The 21,278-nt window shown below is 36.8% G+C and overlaps 1 protein-coding gene across 1 annotated transcript; it reads right to left on the reverse strand.

Moving 5' to 3' along the window:
- Positions 1-2,726: 2,726 nt before the first annotated feature.
- Positions 2,727-20,679, reverse strand: LOC124982826 (sulfotransferase 6B1-like). Its single transcript, XM_047549733.1, has 6 exons — positions 20,535-20,679; positions 17,747-17,931; positions 14,725-14,851; positions 8,903-8,994; positions 8,558-8,744; positions 2,727-2,845 (listed from the first exon to the last, which is right to left on the reverse strand). Exons 1-6 carry the CDS (start codon positions 20,677-20,679, stop codon positions 2,727-2,729), a joined length of 855 nt encoding a protein of 284 aa, XP_047405689.1.
- Between the last annotated feature and the right edge of the window lie 599 nt (positions 20,680-21,278).

Raw genomic sequence — 21,278 nt, forward strand, 5'->3', positions numbered from 1 at the left:
ACAGATATTCATTTCCAAGCTATCTGTTAATCTAATTTGACTCAACCTCCCACACCTCCAGATATTACTAGGGATTGAACCCAGTAGGGCACTACCATTGAGTGAACACAGTAGGGCTCTACCATTGAGCTATAACTCCAGGGTCTATTTTATTTTGAGACAGGGTCTCACTAAATTTCCAAGGCTGGTCTTTTGATCTTATTATCCTCCTGCCTTAGCCTCTCAAGTCCCTGGGATTACAGCTCAGCACTGTGACACCATGGCCTGTACTCAGCTCCTCCCCACCTTCTTAATCCTCCTCCTAGACTCCCAGAGAACAACACAGTAGTTCTCAGAGAGTCTTATATCCAACCAACTCCCTGGTATCCAATAGATAATTTAGACAGCATGGCCAAAGTAGAAATCTTTATCCACATACCTCCACCTACCCCACAAAATCATTTTGCAATCAAGCCTTCATTCACATCTAAATAAATGCCATTCTCAGATACTGAACTGATTGGCCTAAAGTTTGGGTTTCTTTAGTCCACTCCTTTCTGTCTCTTCCTCCTATCTTAATAACTTCATTAGCTCAGTATCCATGTTATATCCCTAAAATGTTCATTTCCACCATCCCCACTGATACAATCACAGTCCAAGTCTTCTCTTCTCTCACCTACACCATTTGAAATAGCCATTTATCCCTGCCTCTGCTTGACCATTGAAGTCTGTAGTTAGAATGATTTTTTGAAAATTCTTGTCAGAATGTGTCCCTCCTCTGTGAAAAGTTGCCCATCTAGAACAAAATCTAAACCCCTGCATGCCTGCAAGCTCAGATAGCTCCACTCCTCATTCCCATTAGAGGTTCACACCCCAGCCAAGACAGCTCTGCACTCATTGCAACATGACCTTACTTTATTTTTATAATATATACTGGGCACATATATATACATAAGTATATATATGTATATATACGTATATACATGCACAGCTCATATGCTTGCTTTTCTAAAAAAATAATTATTATTCTATAATAATTACTAACATGTGAGCATTTTGAGAACAGAGATCCTTTCAACTCCATCATGTGCCCCTGCAGTCTATAATGGACCCTGGCACATAGATGATGATGCTCAGAAATATTTTTGATAGAATGATAAATGAACTGGGAATTAAGGTCATTGGCTATACCTTTAAATATTAATCTTAAGAAATTTATTATGAAAACCAGACTCCAAATTTACTTATAGGTTTAAAATACAATCAAATATAGCCTTTCTTCAGTTCTCTTGACTTCAACAATCATTTTAATGAAATAAGAAGGTATAGTGTCTCACAGGATTTGGTTCCTCCAATGCTACAGTCATTGTTTTCTTGATTTTCCAGCCTCATCAGATCTCCATGGCTCTGCTCTGATGGCTATGTTGTTCCCTGACCATCAATATCAGGAGGGATTTCAGCTCCACCATGAAAATTGAAAATAAAGCTAACGAAGAAAGGTGACCCTGAGGGCTCCTACCAATCTCTGACCTTATTTACTTAAGGAAGGGAGGTGTCTCAGTAAATCTCTAGGAATACTAATTTTGGCAGAAAAAATTGCATGCATGAAGTAAAAAAATACATTTTATTTGTAATAAATGTGTATACGGAAGATTTAAGAAGATTTAATTTCTTACTAAATAAATGTGATACGAAAGACTCCAACAGATTTGTGACGGATGATTTATATAAGTTCACAATACACTAAGATACAGAATCAAAGTGATGGCTGAATTAACAAAGTCAACCTATTCCTGTGAATTCAAAGCTTAATTTCATACACAGTATATACTTTTTATTTGCCATTAAGCTGTAAGTTAGATATTTTGACAGATATAAACAATGAAACATAATTTATATGTTGTCATTTAGTTGATAAATAATCTTAAAATAAGTATACTGAATTCTATTACAATGTCCTCTGGGCTATAAGTACAGAATAATACTAATGGACAGAGAGAATTATAGAGATCGTATTGATGTTAGAAATGATTCAGAGCAAAAGCATACATATTCAAAATACTACAAAGAATCGTAAGTACTTCAAGGAAAATTATAGTTTTTAAAATTGGAAAATAAGAAATTTTATAATAAAACTGAATCAAGGTAAAGAAAATACTAGAATACTAAGCCAGTATTAATGTAAGAGTTATCTTTTCATTTTTCATTTTTCCCATTCTATTGGAATGTGGTCATTTGATATACTCTAAATATTAGGAGATTCTACCTTAGTAAGGTTTTGCTTGTCATGATTATGACATTGCAGAATATTTCTACACAGACACCAGGGAATGTTGAAATAAAAGTGTTGGTCATGATTGTCCAAATAGGCAGAAAATAAATTCTTCTCAGACATCTGTTATTTTAGATAATCCCTCGCCTCTTTTGTTGTACATTAATGCAGCTTGTAGAACACCACAGTAATATGCTCTCTCTGAATAGAAGTAATTCCTTGCCTTACTGAATATCCTGGAAACAGGTATACAATTCAGCCATTCGAAAGTGTTATACTTCCTTTTACTAATAATTCTCTGCTATCACCAAATATAATAACAACAGTCTCTCACACATGACACTTTTGACACATTCACAAAGTATCTGTTTCTCGCTGAAAGAAATATCGGCTTTCCACATTGGTGAAAAATATTTACACATTCCCCAAGCTCAGCACTGCATAAAATGGAAATTGGTTTCATTTCCCATTTGTACTAAGAGTAGTCCTTCAAGTGTCTTGCCAGTTCACTGTGTTTCATTTTCTCTGTGAATAGTTCATCAAATACTCTCTTCTGCTTTGAAGTAAAGTAGTTTATCCAATCACCCACCACTCCTGGAAAAATTGGAAATGTATCAGACAAGAACCAATTTAAATGTATAGTATTCACAAAAGAAATCTGTCAGCTTTATAATAAAATGTGAACATTTGGTATCTCTTGGTGATAAGATTACGGGGGATTCTTTTTCTTTTGCTTATCTGTTGTTTCCAATTTCTTCTGCAAAGGTTGCATATTAATTTGTACAGTTTAAAAAGTTATTTCTTAAAAAGAAAGAGTAAAAATACTTAAACATCATAAGGTTTTGCTGTAGCAGGCAAAGAAATTTCTAATCTAAACGTAATAAAACTTTAAATCAGACAATGTGAGCATAAGAACATTTAACTTATTTCCCCCCCTGGGCACCTAGATAGCAGAAGATGTGTTGATAACATACTACGGGGGTGGGTAATTTGTCTCATTTTAAGGGAATGTATTTTAAAAAATTAATAATGGATAATTAGAAACATACACATTGAGTTCCAGTATAAGGTATCTGGTGATAAGGTATATACCTCACAATGTCCCTGAGTCTCTCCTGATCATACAAATTACCTTTCTTAGCCTTGGCCACAAGAGTTCCCTCAAAATTGCCCTTCTCACTTCTCTAATGCTCTCTGTGTCAAAGCCCAGCTCTGAATCTTGCCCACCATAGTCTTCTGGTCTCAAGCCTCACCGCTGGGGTCTCCAGCTACTGGAGCCAGTGAAATATCATTGTATCTCAACATTTCAAACTGCTTTATACCATTCTCTATTATCTTTTCTTTCCAATTAGCTTAGGTTAGGGACTGTGATTTATCATTTGTATGTAACCTTACAGTTCCTGATTCAGTGCTGAGCAGTTTCTAATAGGTGTTTAATAAACAACCTGCAGCTTAATTGAATGCCAAACAATGTCACCTCCACCTACAGCAAAGAAACATATAACAACCTAGGAATCCCTGATATTGTGGATTATTGGTTCAAAATATTGAATTCAGGAAGAAGCAGAGAGGAATTCTATTGGTGGTGTAGGGGTGGGAGATGGAAAGGAGAGTAGTACCAGAAGGAAGATCTCAATCAGGAAATGACATTAATGGCACTGTCTCTAAGGCACACGTCAACATGGACATAAGGCCAGTTCCATGGGTCAATATACCTGGCCTATGGAAGAGCAATATTATTGTTATTGAACAATATTCTTTGGTCCTCCCTGGTTCTTCCTTCCAGTGTCAGTATCACTTCATCTGAATCATTATTATCTTCACTTAATATGATTTTGTTTGTTTGTCCTTGTCTTGTTTCTAATTTCTGACTTGTTCTTTGGATTTCCTTTACTTCTTTTGTTAAGAAAAAAATTGTAAAATTATATAGTAATTATATATGTAGGTTAAAAAATATATATGAGTAAAGAAGGTAAAAAAAAAAAAATCAAGGAAATACACTCAGCTAACATGGTAACAGATAAGTTAGCATTCATTCTCCTAAATGTTTTTCTTTGCAAGCATAGATATTCATGTAAACTGTATTTAAAAATCACAACATCAGGGCTGGAGTTGTGGCTCAGTGGCAGAGTGCTTGCCTCGCATGTGTGAGGAACTGAGTTTGATTCTCAGCACTGCTTATAAATAAAATTAAGATCCATTGCCAGCTAAAAAATATTTTTAAAAATCACATCATAACCTGCTTTTTTTAATTCACATGTTCTACTTCAATCATCTTTCATGTTAGTATGCATACACACTCAATAAAATCATGGTTGAATAGAACAATATGAACAATCAAAAACTTAAAGGGAAATTGGAAAATGTCTTAAACAAAAAACAAAACCACGACACCTAAAACTTAGGTAATTCAGCAGAAGCCAAACTAAAAGGACAATTTATAGTGGTAAACACATGTATTAAAAAAGAAGTATCTCAAATAAACAACCTAACTTTACTCCTCAACCAACCAGAAAAAGAAGGAAAAAAACAAGCCCAAAGCTAGAACCAGGAAAAAATAATAAAGATTAAAGCAGAAACAAATTAGAGAATAGAAAAAAATCGGCAAAACTAACAATTAATTTTTTTGAAAAGATAAGCAAAACTGACAAACCTTCAGTTAAGAAAAAGAAGCCTCAAATAAATTTGATTGATTGAATTCAAGTGACTTTATTGTCTTTAAGTTCTATGACTTTGGAAAGTTATTTAGGCGCTTGATGTCTCTGTCTAGGTGTTAACATGAATACAATTCTCATGTCTATTTTTAAGTATAAGGAAGATAAACCAAGTAATGTGCTTGGCACATAGTAAGCACTCAATAAATCCTAGCTATGCTTGTATAATTTTCATTACTCCATAGTAAATTCCTGTATGCATGTAACCTTGGTTTCTGATTAATGTCCACTTCAGTGAACAGGTTTTCATTGTTGTAGGTTATTTTGCAGTATGCCTCCTGTCCATACATCTTTCCACACTCCCATAATTCTTTTAATATATGTAGGTCCTTGGACTTGGGACACTGGTATCACCACTTGTCATCAGCCACTTGTCATGGCTACCCCAGCACTTTGTAGAACATCACTCCAATCCTGACTTCAGGATGCGAGGGCAATCTGGCTGCGACATCTGTCACCCCATTGATCGCCAGGGTTGATTCGGCTGATCTGGCTGGCTAGGCGGGTGTCCCCTTCCTCCCTCACCGCTCCATGTGCGTCCCTCCCGAAGCTGCGCGCTGGGTTGAAGAGGACGACCTTCCCCGATAGAGGAGGACTTTCTTCGGTCAAGGGTATACGAGTAGCTGCGCTCCCCTGCTAGAAAGCTCCAATTCTGACTTCAAAGTAAAGACAACTGCAGGGACAAATTCTCTCCTCAGTAAAGTGAGGAATTTCTCTGTGTGCCAAGGAATCTGAATCAGTGACTTGAGCAGTTCATCAGTAGCAAGCATTTCCAAAGGATAGATCCTCAACTACCGTCTCAGTCATCCAGTGGCAGGAACCAAGTGAACGACTGTTGGCCCTCCTTGTGTTTAATTCCTTGTTTACAACAGATCTACCAACAGGCGCTCATGGTGACCAGTATCAGTGAGGATGTTTCCACTGTTAGCCTTCTGTGCTTAGATCAAATAAGGAAGCACTTTACACTGATTTTAAATGCTTTAGAATTAATGTTGTTAGTTATAGTGATGGTGATTTGATTTCATCTGGGATATTTGCTAGGGTTACTAGCATGGCAGGTCAGAGAATAATCCCTTTCCCAGTACAGTAATATTTCACAAGTTTGTAGGATAAGATGTGAGAACATTGATCACTTTGCTAATCAGAATCTCAAAGGGCGATGATAACACTATACACCACTAAACATCAGAACTTCCTCATTTCTCACTTTCCTCTTTACCATGGTCTGTCTCTTTTTGTTGTTGTTGTTGGTTTGTTTCCCTCCCCTTTGCTTATTTTGCCTTCCTTCTGTGGACCTTTTTCTAAGTTCCCCTTTCTTTCACCTCCTCTCTCAACCCCTCCTAATCTTTTACTTGTCCCTACCTTTCTCTCAAGCGCCACTTCAACTTGCTCCTACGCTCTACTCTCAAACCGCTTGGAAGAGGGTCCCTTAGCTGCTGGACTCCCCTTTCACCTCCTATCTCATCAAATTTTCACCTGGCTCCCATCATTCCCACAGTGGAAACCACTCTGGGAACTCAGTGATGACAAACAAATGGTCATGTTTGACCCTGGCTTTTCCCTTAATTTTCCCTGATCTCTTTTCTTGGCTTCCTTGGGTGTCTTCATTCCCTTGGACATTAGGGTCTCCAGGGCTCCTTCCCACTCCCTGTGACAAGCCTTCCTAATTCCATGGCCCACAGGTGGTTCCTAGACTGACTTCCTAGACAAGTTCCACCAACAGTGACTCCCCTGTCATTGCCCCAATTATGACCCTCAATGTTCCTTTCCTGTAAAATTACAAAAGCTCTTAATTGGACTTTCTGCCCTATTTTCACTGTCTTCTAATCAATTGTCTGCCCTGACACTATCATTTCCCAGCACACAGTTCTGATCATTTAGGTCCCTTCTTAAAACAATAAACAAATCAGGAAAAGAGAAGAGAGTTGAGGTCCATCAATGCTTTTTTTTCTCCCGAGCACCAGTATTTCTTTATCTCCCTCATTCTGCTTCGGACATATACCACTCTAGCTCAAGAGACTACCTGCTCTTTCTAGAAAATGCTATCCAATTCCATGGTAGTTCTGAGCTTTTCTTCTTGGGGTTAGCTCTTGCTGGAATAGTTTTTTCCCATCATTTTTATGGTAATATAGTTCTCCTGCTTTCAGACCCAAATCCAATGTGCTCTCCTTACCCTACTTTGCTAGGGAGAAGTGATCTCTCCACCCATGTTCCAGTCACGTTTGCTTGTACAGCCACAAGCACCATATAGAACCATCTAGATTGTGACCTTCTGAAGGAAGGACTATGTCTTATTTCATGGCTGAATATTAGTTTCCAGAAGTAATAATTTATTAATAAATATTTACCGAATTGAATTCTCACCTCCTTCCTAGCCCTGGTTTTGCAACTATAAAGAAATTTTAAAATGAACAAAAAAAAAAAAAAAATGGAAAACAAGTTGCAAAATTAAGGCTTTATCAGTTTTATATAAATTTGCAAATATTTTCATTAGGGGTGGATTATATTCAGTTGGACCAAAGAAGGAAAATAGATGTTTGTTAGTAACCTGAGTACCTAAAGGCAGAACGTGTTGCCTTTATAAATTATAAAATATTTTCCCCCTCTATCTGGATAAACTTTACAGACTTCAAAATAGTTCTATATCTAGATGTGCCCCTACTTGCTTCTAAATTAAACCTGAAGAACCAGTGGAGAAGATTTATTGTCTTTTCTTTGTGTTTCCATGCAGAGGAACATCCTTAAATAACAACCCCAGCTTCTCTCCCTACACTCCTTCTTTACTTCTGAAGGGTGAGTTAGTTACCTGGTTGGTATCTGGGGAAACACTCCATCCACACTCATGAACTCCTTTCTCTCTCCTAAAGAGATGGCTGGTGTGTTTGATCTCCACTATGTCCCAGTGCTTTTGCCTAGGGAAGGGAAAGAACTGCCCTTGATAGGCTGTGACTAGGCAGGTATGTTTGTACAATTCAGGGTAAAATGTCAGCAAATGCACTAGGCTGCAGGCTTGAGGCATATTCTTCAAAGAGCTTTATTATTTCCATCTGTTTATCTCCTATGTCTATCTTTCAATTGACTCCTACATGGGCATGGACATCTCAATTCTAGAAATAATGCAATTCAAGAATTTTATTTAATAAACATTCATGAAGGGTGACAATGTGCAATCCATTACACAAGATACGGAGAGGTAAAATGGAAGAGTAAAAATGGAACTCTAGTTGTCCGTTGGTATCCATGGGGGATTGGTTCCAGGACATCCCAAGGATACCCAAATCCTCACAAGATAGGCCCTTATATCAAATGGCATGGTATTTGCATATAACCTATGCACATCCTCCCTTGCCCTTTAAATCATCTCTAGACTATTTAACAAACCCAGTACAATGTAAGGGCTCTCTAAATAATTGTTATATCCTGTTGTTTAGGAAATAATGACAAGTCTATACACACGTAGTACAGTTGCAATTTTGTTTTCAAATATTTTCAATCTGCTATAGGCTGAATCCACAGATGAGGAACATGCAAATATGAAGGCTCAACTGTACTTCCAAATACAGACCAGTTACCACATCTCCTTCTGGCTTACCTTTTCTAAATACCAGGCTCCTCTCAGATGTGAGGGCACAGATGGTATGATTTGGATCATGGTTTTCTTTGACTGTATTATTTTTCATTTCACTGAAGGATGTTTTCCAAGCAATCTTATTAATTTCACTGTCATTCACATGTATACCAAGGAAAGTAGTTATTTTCTTTAAACTTTTAGAAAAATCCTGAGCAATAAGCAAAATTTAAAAATAAATTAAGTATAACTCTTATTAAAACATCAAATTCATTCCCTAAAACCTAAGAGCAGAATTCATTGATTGATTTCTTGTTTTAACTTAATTTTATTTACATTTTGATTATTGAAACATTAGGGAAGACTTACTTTCTTCATTTCTTCATAGAATATAATTAGAGTGTTATCATTTTTGTGCTCTTCCCAGCTTAAAACATGATCAAACCAGGATCCATACACAACTGGAAAAAAAAAATGAATTGTCATGTTATTATTAAAAATTATGACTTTGCATCCATGGGTTTTTCCCTTAGGAAGCAAAGTGAGGCATGTACTTATCAGACTCTGGAGTGAGACTTTTCCTTAGAAGAGTGCAATTTCAGTATTATTTCAACAAATATAATGATGTGATATGACCTGGGTGGCCACATCTTTTAATAAGACTTTGGTGCTTTTTTTCCCCTTATTTCTAGTAAACATCATTTTATCATCAGGGAAAGAGGGAGCAGAAATACACATACACATATTCTCAAGATGGTTTTTTGATCACTGTTTTGGTTCTTGGGAGAAATATAGAAACACTGAGAATTTAGCATCTTCTTGTAAAGTGACATGTTTTTCATAATTATAGGTTTTTAGCATAAAAATTTACAAACTTCTTTGAAAAAGATTCTTACAATTATGTTTTTATGTATAAGTTAAAATTACTTTGAATGAAAAAATTAACTTCAAAAAGATTCTATTCACATCTTAGTTCAAGACTGAAAATTCAGTCTTGGGGATTTATCTTTGGTTAATATAATCTCTATGTTGTTGTTATTAAATAATAGCCTTTAGAAAAAAAACCCTCATATGTTTAAAAGCAAAATATTATTATGCATAATAGCTTCTTTGGCAATGAGGTGATTAAAAATAAAATTTATTTATTTCATGAAGTCAACTAATTTGGAGCATAATGCATAAAACATAGAAATTTAAAATACTGCAAATGCATTGTTCCATACTTCCTTACCAATCAATATTCAAATTCTAATGCCCTAAGTATAGAAGTGCTGCTGTTCTAGTTTCCTGAAGATCTGCTGACTTTTGATTCATTGAATAAACATTTATTAAGCCATTAGTGTCTGCCAGACACTTGCTAGACGGTTTGAACATTAAAGCTTTGAATAAATTGAAGTATAATTAACTTCAAACTAAGAGCAATTTTTCATGACTTCAACTTTTGAGGAAACAAAGAGCAGAAAATAACCATGTGTATTTTTAAAACAAGAATTTCCAGGACTACTGTGATGTCATCAGAGAGTCAGACTGCTATCCCACAGGGTTTATAGTAAGCTTCTCAGAGAGCTTCCTGGACGCACATTTAGTTATCAGTAGTTTCAGTGAGTTATGCAACACCTCTTACTAGAATTACCCAAATTACCACATCAGTGATATGGGATACCTCTTCTAAGAATGGTCAGTGTTTTCTCAGAAGCAAACACCTGGTGGGAAGAGACAGATTTTCTCTCATGCAAATTTAGAAAGTTGACTACTGTAGTCACTAGTGCCTCAGACTACCTGCTCTGCCACTTCCCACCAGCAGGGACAGCCAGTCCTCCAGGTGATGTCAGGCCTAGAGTTGTTGATGTCCTGGGACCCCTTTAGTCCATGGAGCAGGGAAGCTGAGCTCCTGTAGCCAGGAGGCTGGGCAAAGACAGAGACCCAGAGTTACACTCACTTTTAGGTGTAATTCACCTTGTTCATTATGGTGTTTGGTAGGAAATATGTTGGAACATGCCTCAAAATACATTTAAGAGTGGATGTTGCAGCATAGCTTGATCATAATTTGAAAGCCAGCTGTTCTTTTGATGACCTATTAATTTATGCCCGACCATGTTCCAAAAAGGATTTGAGTCAGATAAAAGAATTGAAAAAAATTGGCTGCCTGAGCCTTCTTCACCAACATAGGAAAGTGTATTAGTACTATATATGAAAAGTGTTTTTGAAAGGCTAAAAAATTTTAAATGAATGTTTGGATTAATTTTTAAAATCAGAATCCTTTAATTGTCCAGGTCATTAATAGACCTTAGCTCTAAAGAAAATTCAGCTTTCAAAATAGAGGTTTGAAATATTTCTTTTATGGAAAACGCTTTTCTCTGTATCCTTCATTTAATTACAGAATTATCCAACTACCTCCTGGCTTTAACATATGTCTGCAGGATCGCCCTTTGCTATCCAAAATTCTTTCACTGAATGGCCCTGAGAAGTTTGTTCTAATTCAACCCATGTGTCTTAGGGTCTGGGGAGTGAGCCATAAATTTTACCTCCTAGAAATTTCCAGAACTCTGCCCTCCTATACAATCCATGCTTCTTTGAGACTCATATCTTTTCAATATACCACTCTTTCCCTTCTTATCTCAATCATAAATCAACCTACTCTCTCTCCTAAAGTCACAGAAGGCTTTGCTAACAGGTCACAGTCTTCCTCTCATTTCTTGCATCTACTGGAGTGACTTTAATGAATAGCTCCAAAAGTAACCTACTCTGAACATTTTGTCCCTTTCTGTCTTCACTTTCTTCTTCTGTTTTCTTGTCAATCCCTTCAGTTTCCTTACTGCCTTATTGCTTATTTAGAATAATTGAAAAAATTAAACACCCAGGATTGAATCAAACTTCAACTTCTTTTCTTCTCTCCCATTGTTGCTCAGTGCTGCTGGAGAAATGCATACAAGTCAGCACTTACACCACTGCAAGTTCACTTTTCCAATCTTAGGACCCCAAGGCACCCTAAGCAAGCTACTTGTCCTACATTAACATCCCATTCTTCCCAGCAGCCTTTTTGATCCTGCCACACTTTCTGCAAACCTTGTGCCTCTACTCCACTTAGTTTTCAGTTTCTAGGATGATCTCAGAAGATGAAATAGTTGTGTAAAAAAGCAAAACTCTCTGGGATGAAGTGGCTGAGGAAATAGAGTATTACTGTAAGACTGGAGAGAAAGTTACAGGGAGGAAAAAGAGCTGAATGATGTTATTAGTTTTACTGAGATTATTAATCTGCCATGGTTTTACCAGAACACAATTTCTAGTTATTGTTTAACTTGAAAAGCTAAAGTGTGTTTTTATGCTATCTGAAAGGCATATTAGATGATTAGGTTCATGTCTCAGTATGTCTCTTTAATATCTCATTATATAACCAAGATCCATGTCTATATTTGGGGATAGGTACAGGATATCATAATGCCTTAGTTGTAAAATAATCTTGTTAGATAAATTCTTACAACAGCTCTGTTCCTTAATGTGAAACTTTCTTTCTTTTATTCTTTCTTCATCATCTTTTTTTTTTTTTTTTTTTTTTTTTGGTACCAGGGATCGAACCTAGCATTGCTTAACCACTGAGCCATACCCCAGACTTTATGTTTTTTATTTGGAGACAGGGTCTCTTGAAGTTGCTTAAGGCCTCACTAAGTGGCTGAGACTGACTTTGAGTTTGTGATCCTCCTGCCTCAGCATCCTGAGCCACTGGGATTGCAGGCATGTGCCACCAATGTCCAACAATGTGAAACTCTTTAAAAATCTCCTGTGTCTAGAAGAATATCTGAGTAGATTTCTACAGCACATTTCACTATTTCATTATTTAATTTGAACCTCTAAATAATCTTACAAAATGGATTATTTGATTAGCCTTATTTCATGTTAAAGTATAGATCTCAGAAAGGCTATGCTACTTGTCCAAAGCCACATAGGAAATAAAGTGTAGTCAGGAACTGATGCCAGGTCTTCTGCATCTGTCACCTATTCTTTCTCTTACACCATGTTCTCAGTTGCAAGAGAAATAATCTTCCCTTCAAGAATCACTGAAGAACATCCCTAAAATACAGTCTCATATAGATAACACACATGCACATGAGCACAAACAACCATAACTTAAAAATAGTAAAAATGGAAGCTACTTGTGCCAAACATAATAGATTAAGACAAACAAACAAACAAAAACTTCAGTGCTTCTATCAATGACAGGGTTTGCTCAGGCTGGATCACCTAGTTGTAGAATATTTACAGATAAAATCCCTTTACAACTAAAAATCTATTCATTTGCCCAAGAAAGTGCAAGAGAATAATCTGGAATACTTTTTTCCAACTATACTCTGTTCCTCCTGGATACTCCACTGTGACTCCAGGTACTCCACTAGGTACAGTAGCCTCACTGTATTCTGGCCTGAGCTGGCATGTTTGTGGTTGTGTTGATAGAAAAATAACTTCTAGAACAGGAACGGCGCCAGATCTGCTCCACCCTGTCCTCACCAGACCACACCTGAAGTATGCTTGCTTTCTAGGCACTGGATAATAGTGAAGAGTGGCCAAGTTAGAGCTCATGCAGTGGAAAGGATTGGGAACCCTGGTGTGTTATAATGGTAGACAAAAACAGCATTTCTTGTCTTGAGGAAAAGCAGATTCCAGGTCTGTTCTGAAAACAAAACGAAACAAAAAATATGTATTTAAACTCTGCTTATTCCAAAAATGGAACTGAGGTGGAGTGAGGCATGCCAACCATCTTCAAATATTTAGAAGGCTATTATGTACAAGAGGAATTCATGATTAGGGGTATTTTTTTTTCCCATTATGGACAAATGATGATATGACGGTTAGGGGCAAAGATTTTGGAGCAAACGCCTGAAATTAACCCTGGCTTTGCTCCTTATTAGTTATGCATCTGTGAACAAGTTGCTTAGCTTCTCAAGGTTTGCATTCTTTTCAGTTATAAAATGAGGATAATAACAGCTACCTCGTGGTGTGTCTGGTGAGGATGAAATGAGAGAATGTTTGCATAGCACTTACCTAAGATTATCACATGGTAATCACACAGTAAATGGTAAGAAACACACACACACACACATCTGAGAAGTTCCAAGAGGGAATGCAGAGTGTTAGGGGGGTTGATGAACCTGTTGCCAGGGTTAGATGCTCAAGTTTAATTTATACAATTCTTGGGTATATCATAAGGGTTATTCAAAATCAGGTGGGTATTTGGAGCAGATAAACTTTAAAAGTGCCTGTCATTCCTGAAACATGACTCTGTTAAATGTGTGCCACTAGCTAAGCAGGAAAGCAGATCAGAAAGGGGAAACAGTGTGAGCAGAACATATTCTTTCATACGGTACAGAGCAAAACAAAGGGAAAAAAATACAACTGGGAGCTAGGTGTTAAGGCTATACTTGCTGAGGCCTCCCTGAAATTAACAAGTTAAGGCTGAACAATTTTCTAGGGAAATTGGCCATTAAATAAGACTTACCCTACCTCCAGGAAGAGTTAGGGCTCTCTGAGGACTCACCATTTCCAACTCATGTCTCTTTTAAAGTCTACGGTGCGTTGGCCTATTATTTTGGCTTAATATGTGTTTGGGAATTCAGAATTTTTTTTTTAAAGTGCTTCAGACACCACTGGGTCAGAGGAGAGGAATAAATTCCAAGGTCTTGTGGTGGCAGAACCAACATGCACCGTGCAGGTCAATCATGTTCCACTGTGGTGTTTCTCAGATAAACAGCTGTTAGTTTTTATGAAATCAGTTCTCTCACAGTTTGTTTATTGGTTTATTTGGGGAAATTATGAGCATAATTTTTGTTGTTCCATGTTTTTTTTTTTCCACGATGGTATAGCTGAGGTATTTCAGGTTTCCTATCTACATAATTATTTCACAAAAAAAGACTAGTGGTGTTTCAGGGTTGGGGGGTGCTTATACAGAATTAATCTCTGTTTTGAAAACATTAAGATCAGCTCAGTAAATAATCACTAATACTTTACTCCCCTAGGAGATAAGAGAGACCGAAGAGAGGCAAAGTAAGAAAGAATTCGCTTAGAAGAAATAAAAGAATTATCTTTTCAACATAGTTCTGAAAATAGGTGGTTAAGATCCATTTAAACTGCTGGAAAATGCTTTCCTTTCGAGTGAGAAAATTCACTTTTATGAATATTAAAATCATCGTTATATTTACCATCTCCTCTGAGGAACAGCTCCAAGAATGCAGCCCATGTTTCGATGTGAGGGAGATTGGGGTTATCTCTGTAGTAGTGGAAGAGTGAAACAGCTGTATCTTTTGGATTTCTAATGACGTAGATAATCTGTTTAAGAAATCAATTTATTCTTGAACGGAAATAGCCCAATACAAAATATTTCCTGAAAGAAAACAGCAGTTAAACTTACCTGTGCAAATCATGACTCTTTTTTGAGGGGAGGGGCCAGCTTTTGCTGATGATTAAACACAGTCTTAGGCTAAGTGTCTCTCAAAACTTAACGCACAGAAGAGTCACCAAGGGATCTTGTTAAAATGCAGATTTTGATTCTGGAGGTCCAGGAGGAGGCCTAGCATCCTATAGTTCTAACAAGTTCCCAGCTGATGTTGATGCTGCCAGTCTACCAACCACAATTTCTAAATTTGTGTGCTAAATTTGGTCCTATCTTTTGGGGGGCAGACAAGGGAAAAAATAAACTTATTCATTTGTGAAACAAAAGTACCTTCTAGTTATCCACATAACACAAAACTGGTTTCCATATAGTAAGAGTTCTTACAAATTGTCTATTATTATTAAAAGAAAAAATACTGTTTTAGACTTTCCTTTTTCTGCAATTTAATCCCCCCAAAGAGTAAGGAATCTTGAGGGATCCTCCCAATTTCCATGAACACAGTAAGTGCAGTTTAATTCAATTCAATAAATATTTATTTAGTGCCCACTGTGTACCAAGTAATGTGGGATTTTCTCTGTCCAAAGAATATAATGAGCCAGGTGTGGTAGTGCATGCTTGTAATCCCAGAGGCTCAGGAGGCTGAGGTAGGATCGCAAGTTCAAGGTCAGCCTCAGTTACTTAGCCAGACCCTAAGCAACTTTGTGAGACACAAAAAAGGCTGGGGATGTAGCACAGTGTTAAGGCACCGCTGGGGTAAATCTCTAGAACCAAAAAAAAAAAAAAAAAAAAAAAAAAAAAGAAAAAAAGAAAGGAATCCAAAGAATATAACAAAGAGGAAGACAGACATGATTCTAGCTCTCTCAAAACTTACAACCAGGTGACCGCTAATTAAACAACCCATAATAGGGGGTGTGTACAGTACATAAGATTATATAAGCAGCCTCAGGACCCCAGGGTAGGAAGCTGGATTTACTAGGAGCAGTTTCAATCATATTCAATATTGCATGATGAGTGGATGGTACAAGATGTTCCACTTGCTTTTCAAATGACAATGGGATAGACACATTTTACTTATATTTAAAAAGTGTTTGCTGTGTCATCATGAATATGTAACTATCCTGTTCATAGTCCATGTATTGTGTGGGTCCACATGAACAGAGTCTGCTCTTCTTTAATTAAGGGACGTGTAAAGGTCGTGTACAGGAATGAAGTTCCACCTTTACCCCACCCCACCCAATATCCTCTTCATATCCCAAGAAATGCTTTCATAGTAACCCAATGCATTAGGCCTGTCTAACTTCTCCTGAGCAGATTCATAGAACCCCAAGCCTCAGAGAACAGTTATAAAAACCCACCGCTTTAACAAAATGGGATAAAGTGGCAGGATTTTAAGCCTCAATTATTCAGTTGGATATATTCATTTTAGTGGGAAAAAAAGAGTTTTTTAGGGTTTCTGGAGAATTCTCAAAGTTACATGTCTGCATTATCTTCTGGGAAAGACAATGCAACCCATTAGTACATATTTTGCCAGAGAATGTAGTCTAGAGACATTAGAATTACTGGAGGAGGTTAGGGGATATAAAGGGAAAGCAGAATAGTACTCTGAGGGGGCATCAAATACTAAACAAAACAACAAGAAATGAGCTAGAAAGCATAAATTTTACACCAAAGAGTTTAGAAACATAAAAAGGGAGAAACAAGGATTAAGAAGAAAATAGAGAAGGCAACTAGGATTGAGCTCTAGCAGGAGGAGTGTGGGGGAAGAATTTACTGTCCCAGGAGCAAGGAGGCTTCTCCAACTCCAAGCCCTCAGGGACTGAGCCTGGGCAACAGGGGCTGAAAATCTCTCAGAAGACCAGGGAAGGAGAGGCTCAGCTCCCAGTAAGGGTCACACCCAAAGGGCTGCACCTCAAGGCTGTACCTTCAGTGTGGTGGTTAAGAAGCAACAAAGCTGACTGAGCTTCAATGTCTTTGCTTATGAAAGGCCTGTGACCTGCGTTTGTTCTTGTTGTGATGTATACAGACACAGCTTCTTATCTGATAACCATTTGTTACCACACTACCCTGAATTAGAGTTAGTGAATTTAATCTGAATCCTTTTCTTCTCAAATCTCTATGTCTCTCTCCTTTCCCTCCTTTCTGTCTCTATCTTTGCTTTTCTTTCTGTCTCACTCCATATATTTTTATTCTGTTTTATCAGGATACAGAAGAATGTTTAAAAAGCATTTTCCTCTCTGTCTTTCTCCTCCTCTCTTCCTCTGTCTCAGCAAGAGTCTCTTTGGAAGGACTGGTTGAGCAAAATGTAATCAAGCTAATTCACTTTCTCCTGTTCTGACAGATTGGGGAGGGAGGGGCTGTAAAAGCAAAGCTTTATGACATTTGCCCCTGGTTGATTGTGCTTACTTTAATTTGTGCACAGAGGTATTGTGGTAACAGAGTTACAGTCATGGAAGATCTGCACTAATGCATACACATTTGACTGGAAGGTTGCTTTTGTTTTTATGTTTAGAATATGGCTGACATTGTTTGATGAGTCTTCATTTCTGGGAATGTGTTACAGCTGTCACATGTGTCTCATCTTTACTTTTCAAACATTCTTTTCTCTGATCAAAACAGACTTTCAAAATGTTCCTTATACATACATCTCTTAAAAAAATTTCAATCCTAATGTCATATTACATTAGGCATTTTTCCTTTCCACAAAGTAATAGATAAAATAATTAAAATATTAGCAATATTTACTGTGCCACTTACGGGCCACATGACAGAGTAGGAATCCAAACCCAGCTTTGTGAGCCTCCCAAAGCTCAGCCACTAACCACAGAACTTACCTTGCACTGCTTTTGTTTAATATTCACTGGCAGCATGTCATAGCTCAAATGGGTGGGAATTACTCTTCTCTTAGAATACAGTTTGAGCTCTTCAAATTTAGAAATGTCTCCCAATTCAATAGGAGATGTTATAGTTATTCTTGCATTGGGAATGTTCTCAATGACTTCTGCAACCCAGTGAGTGCCTTTACACGGAGATAAAATGAAATCCAATTTTAATTAAATATCACTCTTGATGAAATGAATAAAGAAAATTAGCATGTTATAAAAGCAATGAAAGCATTAATTTTATTATAAATAGTTACTATTACACAGCCAGAAAACCTGTTGAAACACTGGAGATGCTAATTCATTTCACAAGTAGAAATACATTTAAAGAGTGAAGGGATTGAAAACTGTACTTGTTGCTTCCTTGGCTAAAAGTACTCTTCTGTTACCAATCACTCCTGTAACCTTCAACTCACAAATTCACACACCTCTTTCCATACTTAATTCCCACTCATCCTGCGAGCTCTTGCAGTTTCCTCTTTTACAAACTATCTTCTGACTTCCCACCCCCAGTACAGTTGCCTATCTCTTCCTGGCTCCCACGGTACCCAGCTCCTACCTCTGTTAGAGCACAACCACAGCTAGTTGCCATTGCTCATGTTTCATGTTTATCTCTCCATTTCCTCTTTGCAGATAGACATGAACCTTCATTTTGTGTACAGATACACAGTATTTGTGCAAACAAAGCATTTGAACAATGAATGTATGCTGTATTCAAATATCACAGAGATAAAAGCTACCATGGAATCTGGAAAGAATACAACATTAGCTGTTTTGTTGTTGTTGCTCCTGTTTTATTTTTTCTTGGTGCTGAGAATTGAACCCAGGGCCTTGCACATGCTAGGCAAGTGCTCTCCCACCAAGCTGTCCAGCCCAAGAAATCAACTTGACATTGACATAAAGCAAATGGCGGATGTGCTCTAATATAGACAACAGTAAATTCAAGCAGAGAAATAGAAGTCTGTAGGAGAGATGGGGGTGTTTTGCTAATTTGAAAGCAATGTCCCTAAAGAGTTTAAATCGAGCTTCATCTTCATTTATCTTACTTTAATTTCCATGAGATATAGCTTAATTTCCATGAGATATAGCATTAACAAGGTTACAGTTGAACAGAGTTTAAACAGTGCCTTCATTTGCATTGTTTTAATGTTGACTATTTTAAATTGTAATAAGCCTTAAATATTTGTAATTACAACATTCATACAAATGTGACTCATATTGTATGGATATTTGAATTATTTTAACAAATCATATTGATTTGTTTTGATGAAAGAGAGGGAATATAAATGACTCTGTGCTACCAAAGGAACTTCCTGGCAGCCGATGCCTTAGATGGCAGGGGATGTCACCATATAGGCACCATTATATCCAGTGGAAGTCAATGTATGACTACTTATGGTGTAAGTTAGCCACCTACGGTGAGAACATTTTAGGGCCATCTTGTTTGTCTGTTTGGTGAGGTACTGGGGATTGAACCAGTAGAGTATCCCCAGGGGTGCTCTACACTGAGTTATAACCCCAAATCTTTGTTTTGGTTTTAGTTTTGGCTTTTTGAGACAGAGGATTGCAAAGTCACCAAGGTCAGCCTTGAACTTGTCCTCCTGCCTCAGCATCCAGTGTCACTGGGATTACAGGTGTGCATATTCAGCTCCAAGAATACTTAAAATATCATAAATTGCTTTCTAAACTAATATATCAATGTAAGACAATTTGCATATATTCACAGAGCAATTCCAACTTTAAAATTCCTATTGTATTCCAACTTTACTCTTATATATTCTAGAGTCAATCATTTAATTCATCCTTCCAGCAATGTTTTCCAAAATAAAATGATGACACTGGGAAGATCAGTAGAGTAAAGGGACCAATGGATGGCAGGTGGGGGTAGAGTGGAGAAGTGCTAGGGAGTGATATTGGCCAAATTATATGGTTATGCTGTGTGCATATAAGAATATGTAGTAACAACTCCCATCAGTATGTACAATTATAATGTACCAATTTAAAAATGTGGAAAAAGAACAGAATGATCACCCTGGGAGATCTGGTCTTATGTGAACTCCTTCCCATAAGGAGGACCTCTTGGCCTCAGATGGTGACTTTTTTGCATTCACAATTCAAAGGGAGCTCAGCTCTTAGTTGCTGAACTCATGCTATCAGGTATATGCCATCTCTATATGGTCATTATTTTGGAAATAGCAACAGACAATGGGATGTTATAAACCTTGGTCAGCTCTCAAAGCAAAAATAAAATCTAATTTTGACAATTTACAGAATGATATTATTCATCATAACCATTCCTTTTTGAATCTACAACTCCATGTGGAAATAAACTTGAGGAAGTAATATCTTTTTAACACTAAAAACGTTGATGGTTCTTACTAGCTTAGATGAAAAAACAATTATTTACAAAGCAATAATTAAGTATAAATTGAACAAATATTATTTAATAATTGATATGCCTGGTGCAAAGTATGATGAGAACTTTATAATGTTTTAGATCTTATGCTTATTATATATTTCAACATATGTCCTTGTGAATAAAATAGAAACAAGAGCATTAGTAAAGCTTTTCTTTTTACAACTGAGTCTTCTTCAAGGCACATTTTAAAAAAATCTCTAATGCCAAATTTTTTTCATTAGAATAAGCAATGGAAAAATTCTGAAAATAAATGTTGAGCAAACATGATTATTATATTTATTATTGCATCCCTTCATTAAAAATGCATTAAAACAAACTCACCAGATTTGGGATAGGAAACCAGAAACACATCATCTTCTTTTGCATCAAAAGAATCCAAGGAATTAAGAAGTTCCTTTGAAGATGCAGTGGAAAAGAGGATCCCCTTGAATTTATGAAGAACACTCAACTGACCCGGGGATGACATCTTTCATCAAATCTATCAAAAATTATTTACTAAACGCTGACTCTACACAAGACACAGAACAAATGTGGTCTGTGATCTTATTCCTAGCTGAGTGGGAATGAAATCTGAGAATTACTAAATTGACATTCCAACCAGAGGAACATCTGTATATATATACCTTTCACAATTCTACTCAAGAGTAATTTTTAAACCATAACTGAGCCAAAGTCTGTTGTAAAAAATTTGTTATCTGAATTTCTCTGATAACAAATGTTACAAAATGTTTTCTCCAACCTGACTCAGGATAGTTTGTGTACAAACTACCAAGCTATCAGAATGTAACCATTCTATTAAGATACTGCAATCAGTCAAATCCTTTGGTCTAAATAGGGAAAGGCTTTTAGTGGCTATAATAGATTACGTCACTAGAGAAATGATTAGAAAAACTAGATTTGGATTTCTACTTATTAACACAGTAGAGGAAGTAGTTAGTATTGCTTTTTTTTTTTTTTTTTTTTTTTAATTTGATAGTGCTGGGAATTGAACCTAGAGACTTACACATGCTAGGCATGGCTAACCCCAGCTCTCATACAGCATTTTAAGAAGAGAGAAATAAAGTA

The sequence above is a fragment of the Sciurus carolinensis genome, chromosome 4, assembly GCF_902686445.1.
Source record: "Sciurus carolinensis chromosome 4, mSciCar1.2, whole genome shotgun sequence".
NCBI lineage: Eukaryota > Metazoa > Chordata > Mammalia > Rodentia > Sciuridae > Sciurus > Sciurus carolinensis.

Excerpts from the sequence above, each read along its gene's own strand:
- LOC124982826 (XM_047549733.1), bottom strand. The coding sequence starts at position 20,679 with ATGTCATCCCCGGGTCAGTTGAGTGTTCTTCATAAATTCAAGGGGATC. Across the intron at positions 8,745-8,902 it reads TCTATGAAGAAATGAAGAAA|GATTTTTCTAAAAGTTTAAA; the intron begins GTAAGTCTTCCC and ends CTTATTGCTCAG. Across the intron at positions 2,846-8,557 it reads GAGCCTGGTATTTAGAAAAG|GAGTGGTGGGTGATTGGATA; the intron begins GTAAGCCAGAAG and ends CAATTTTTCCAG.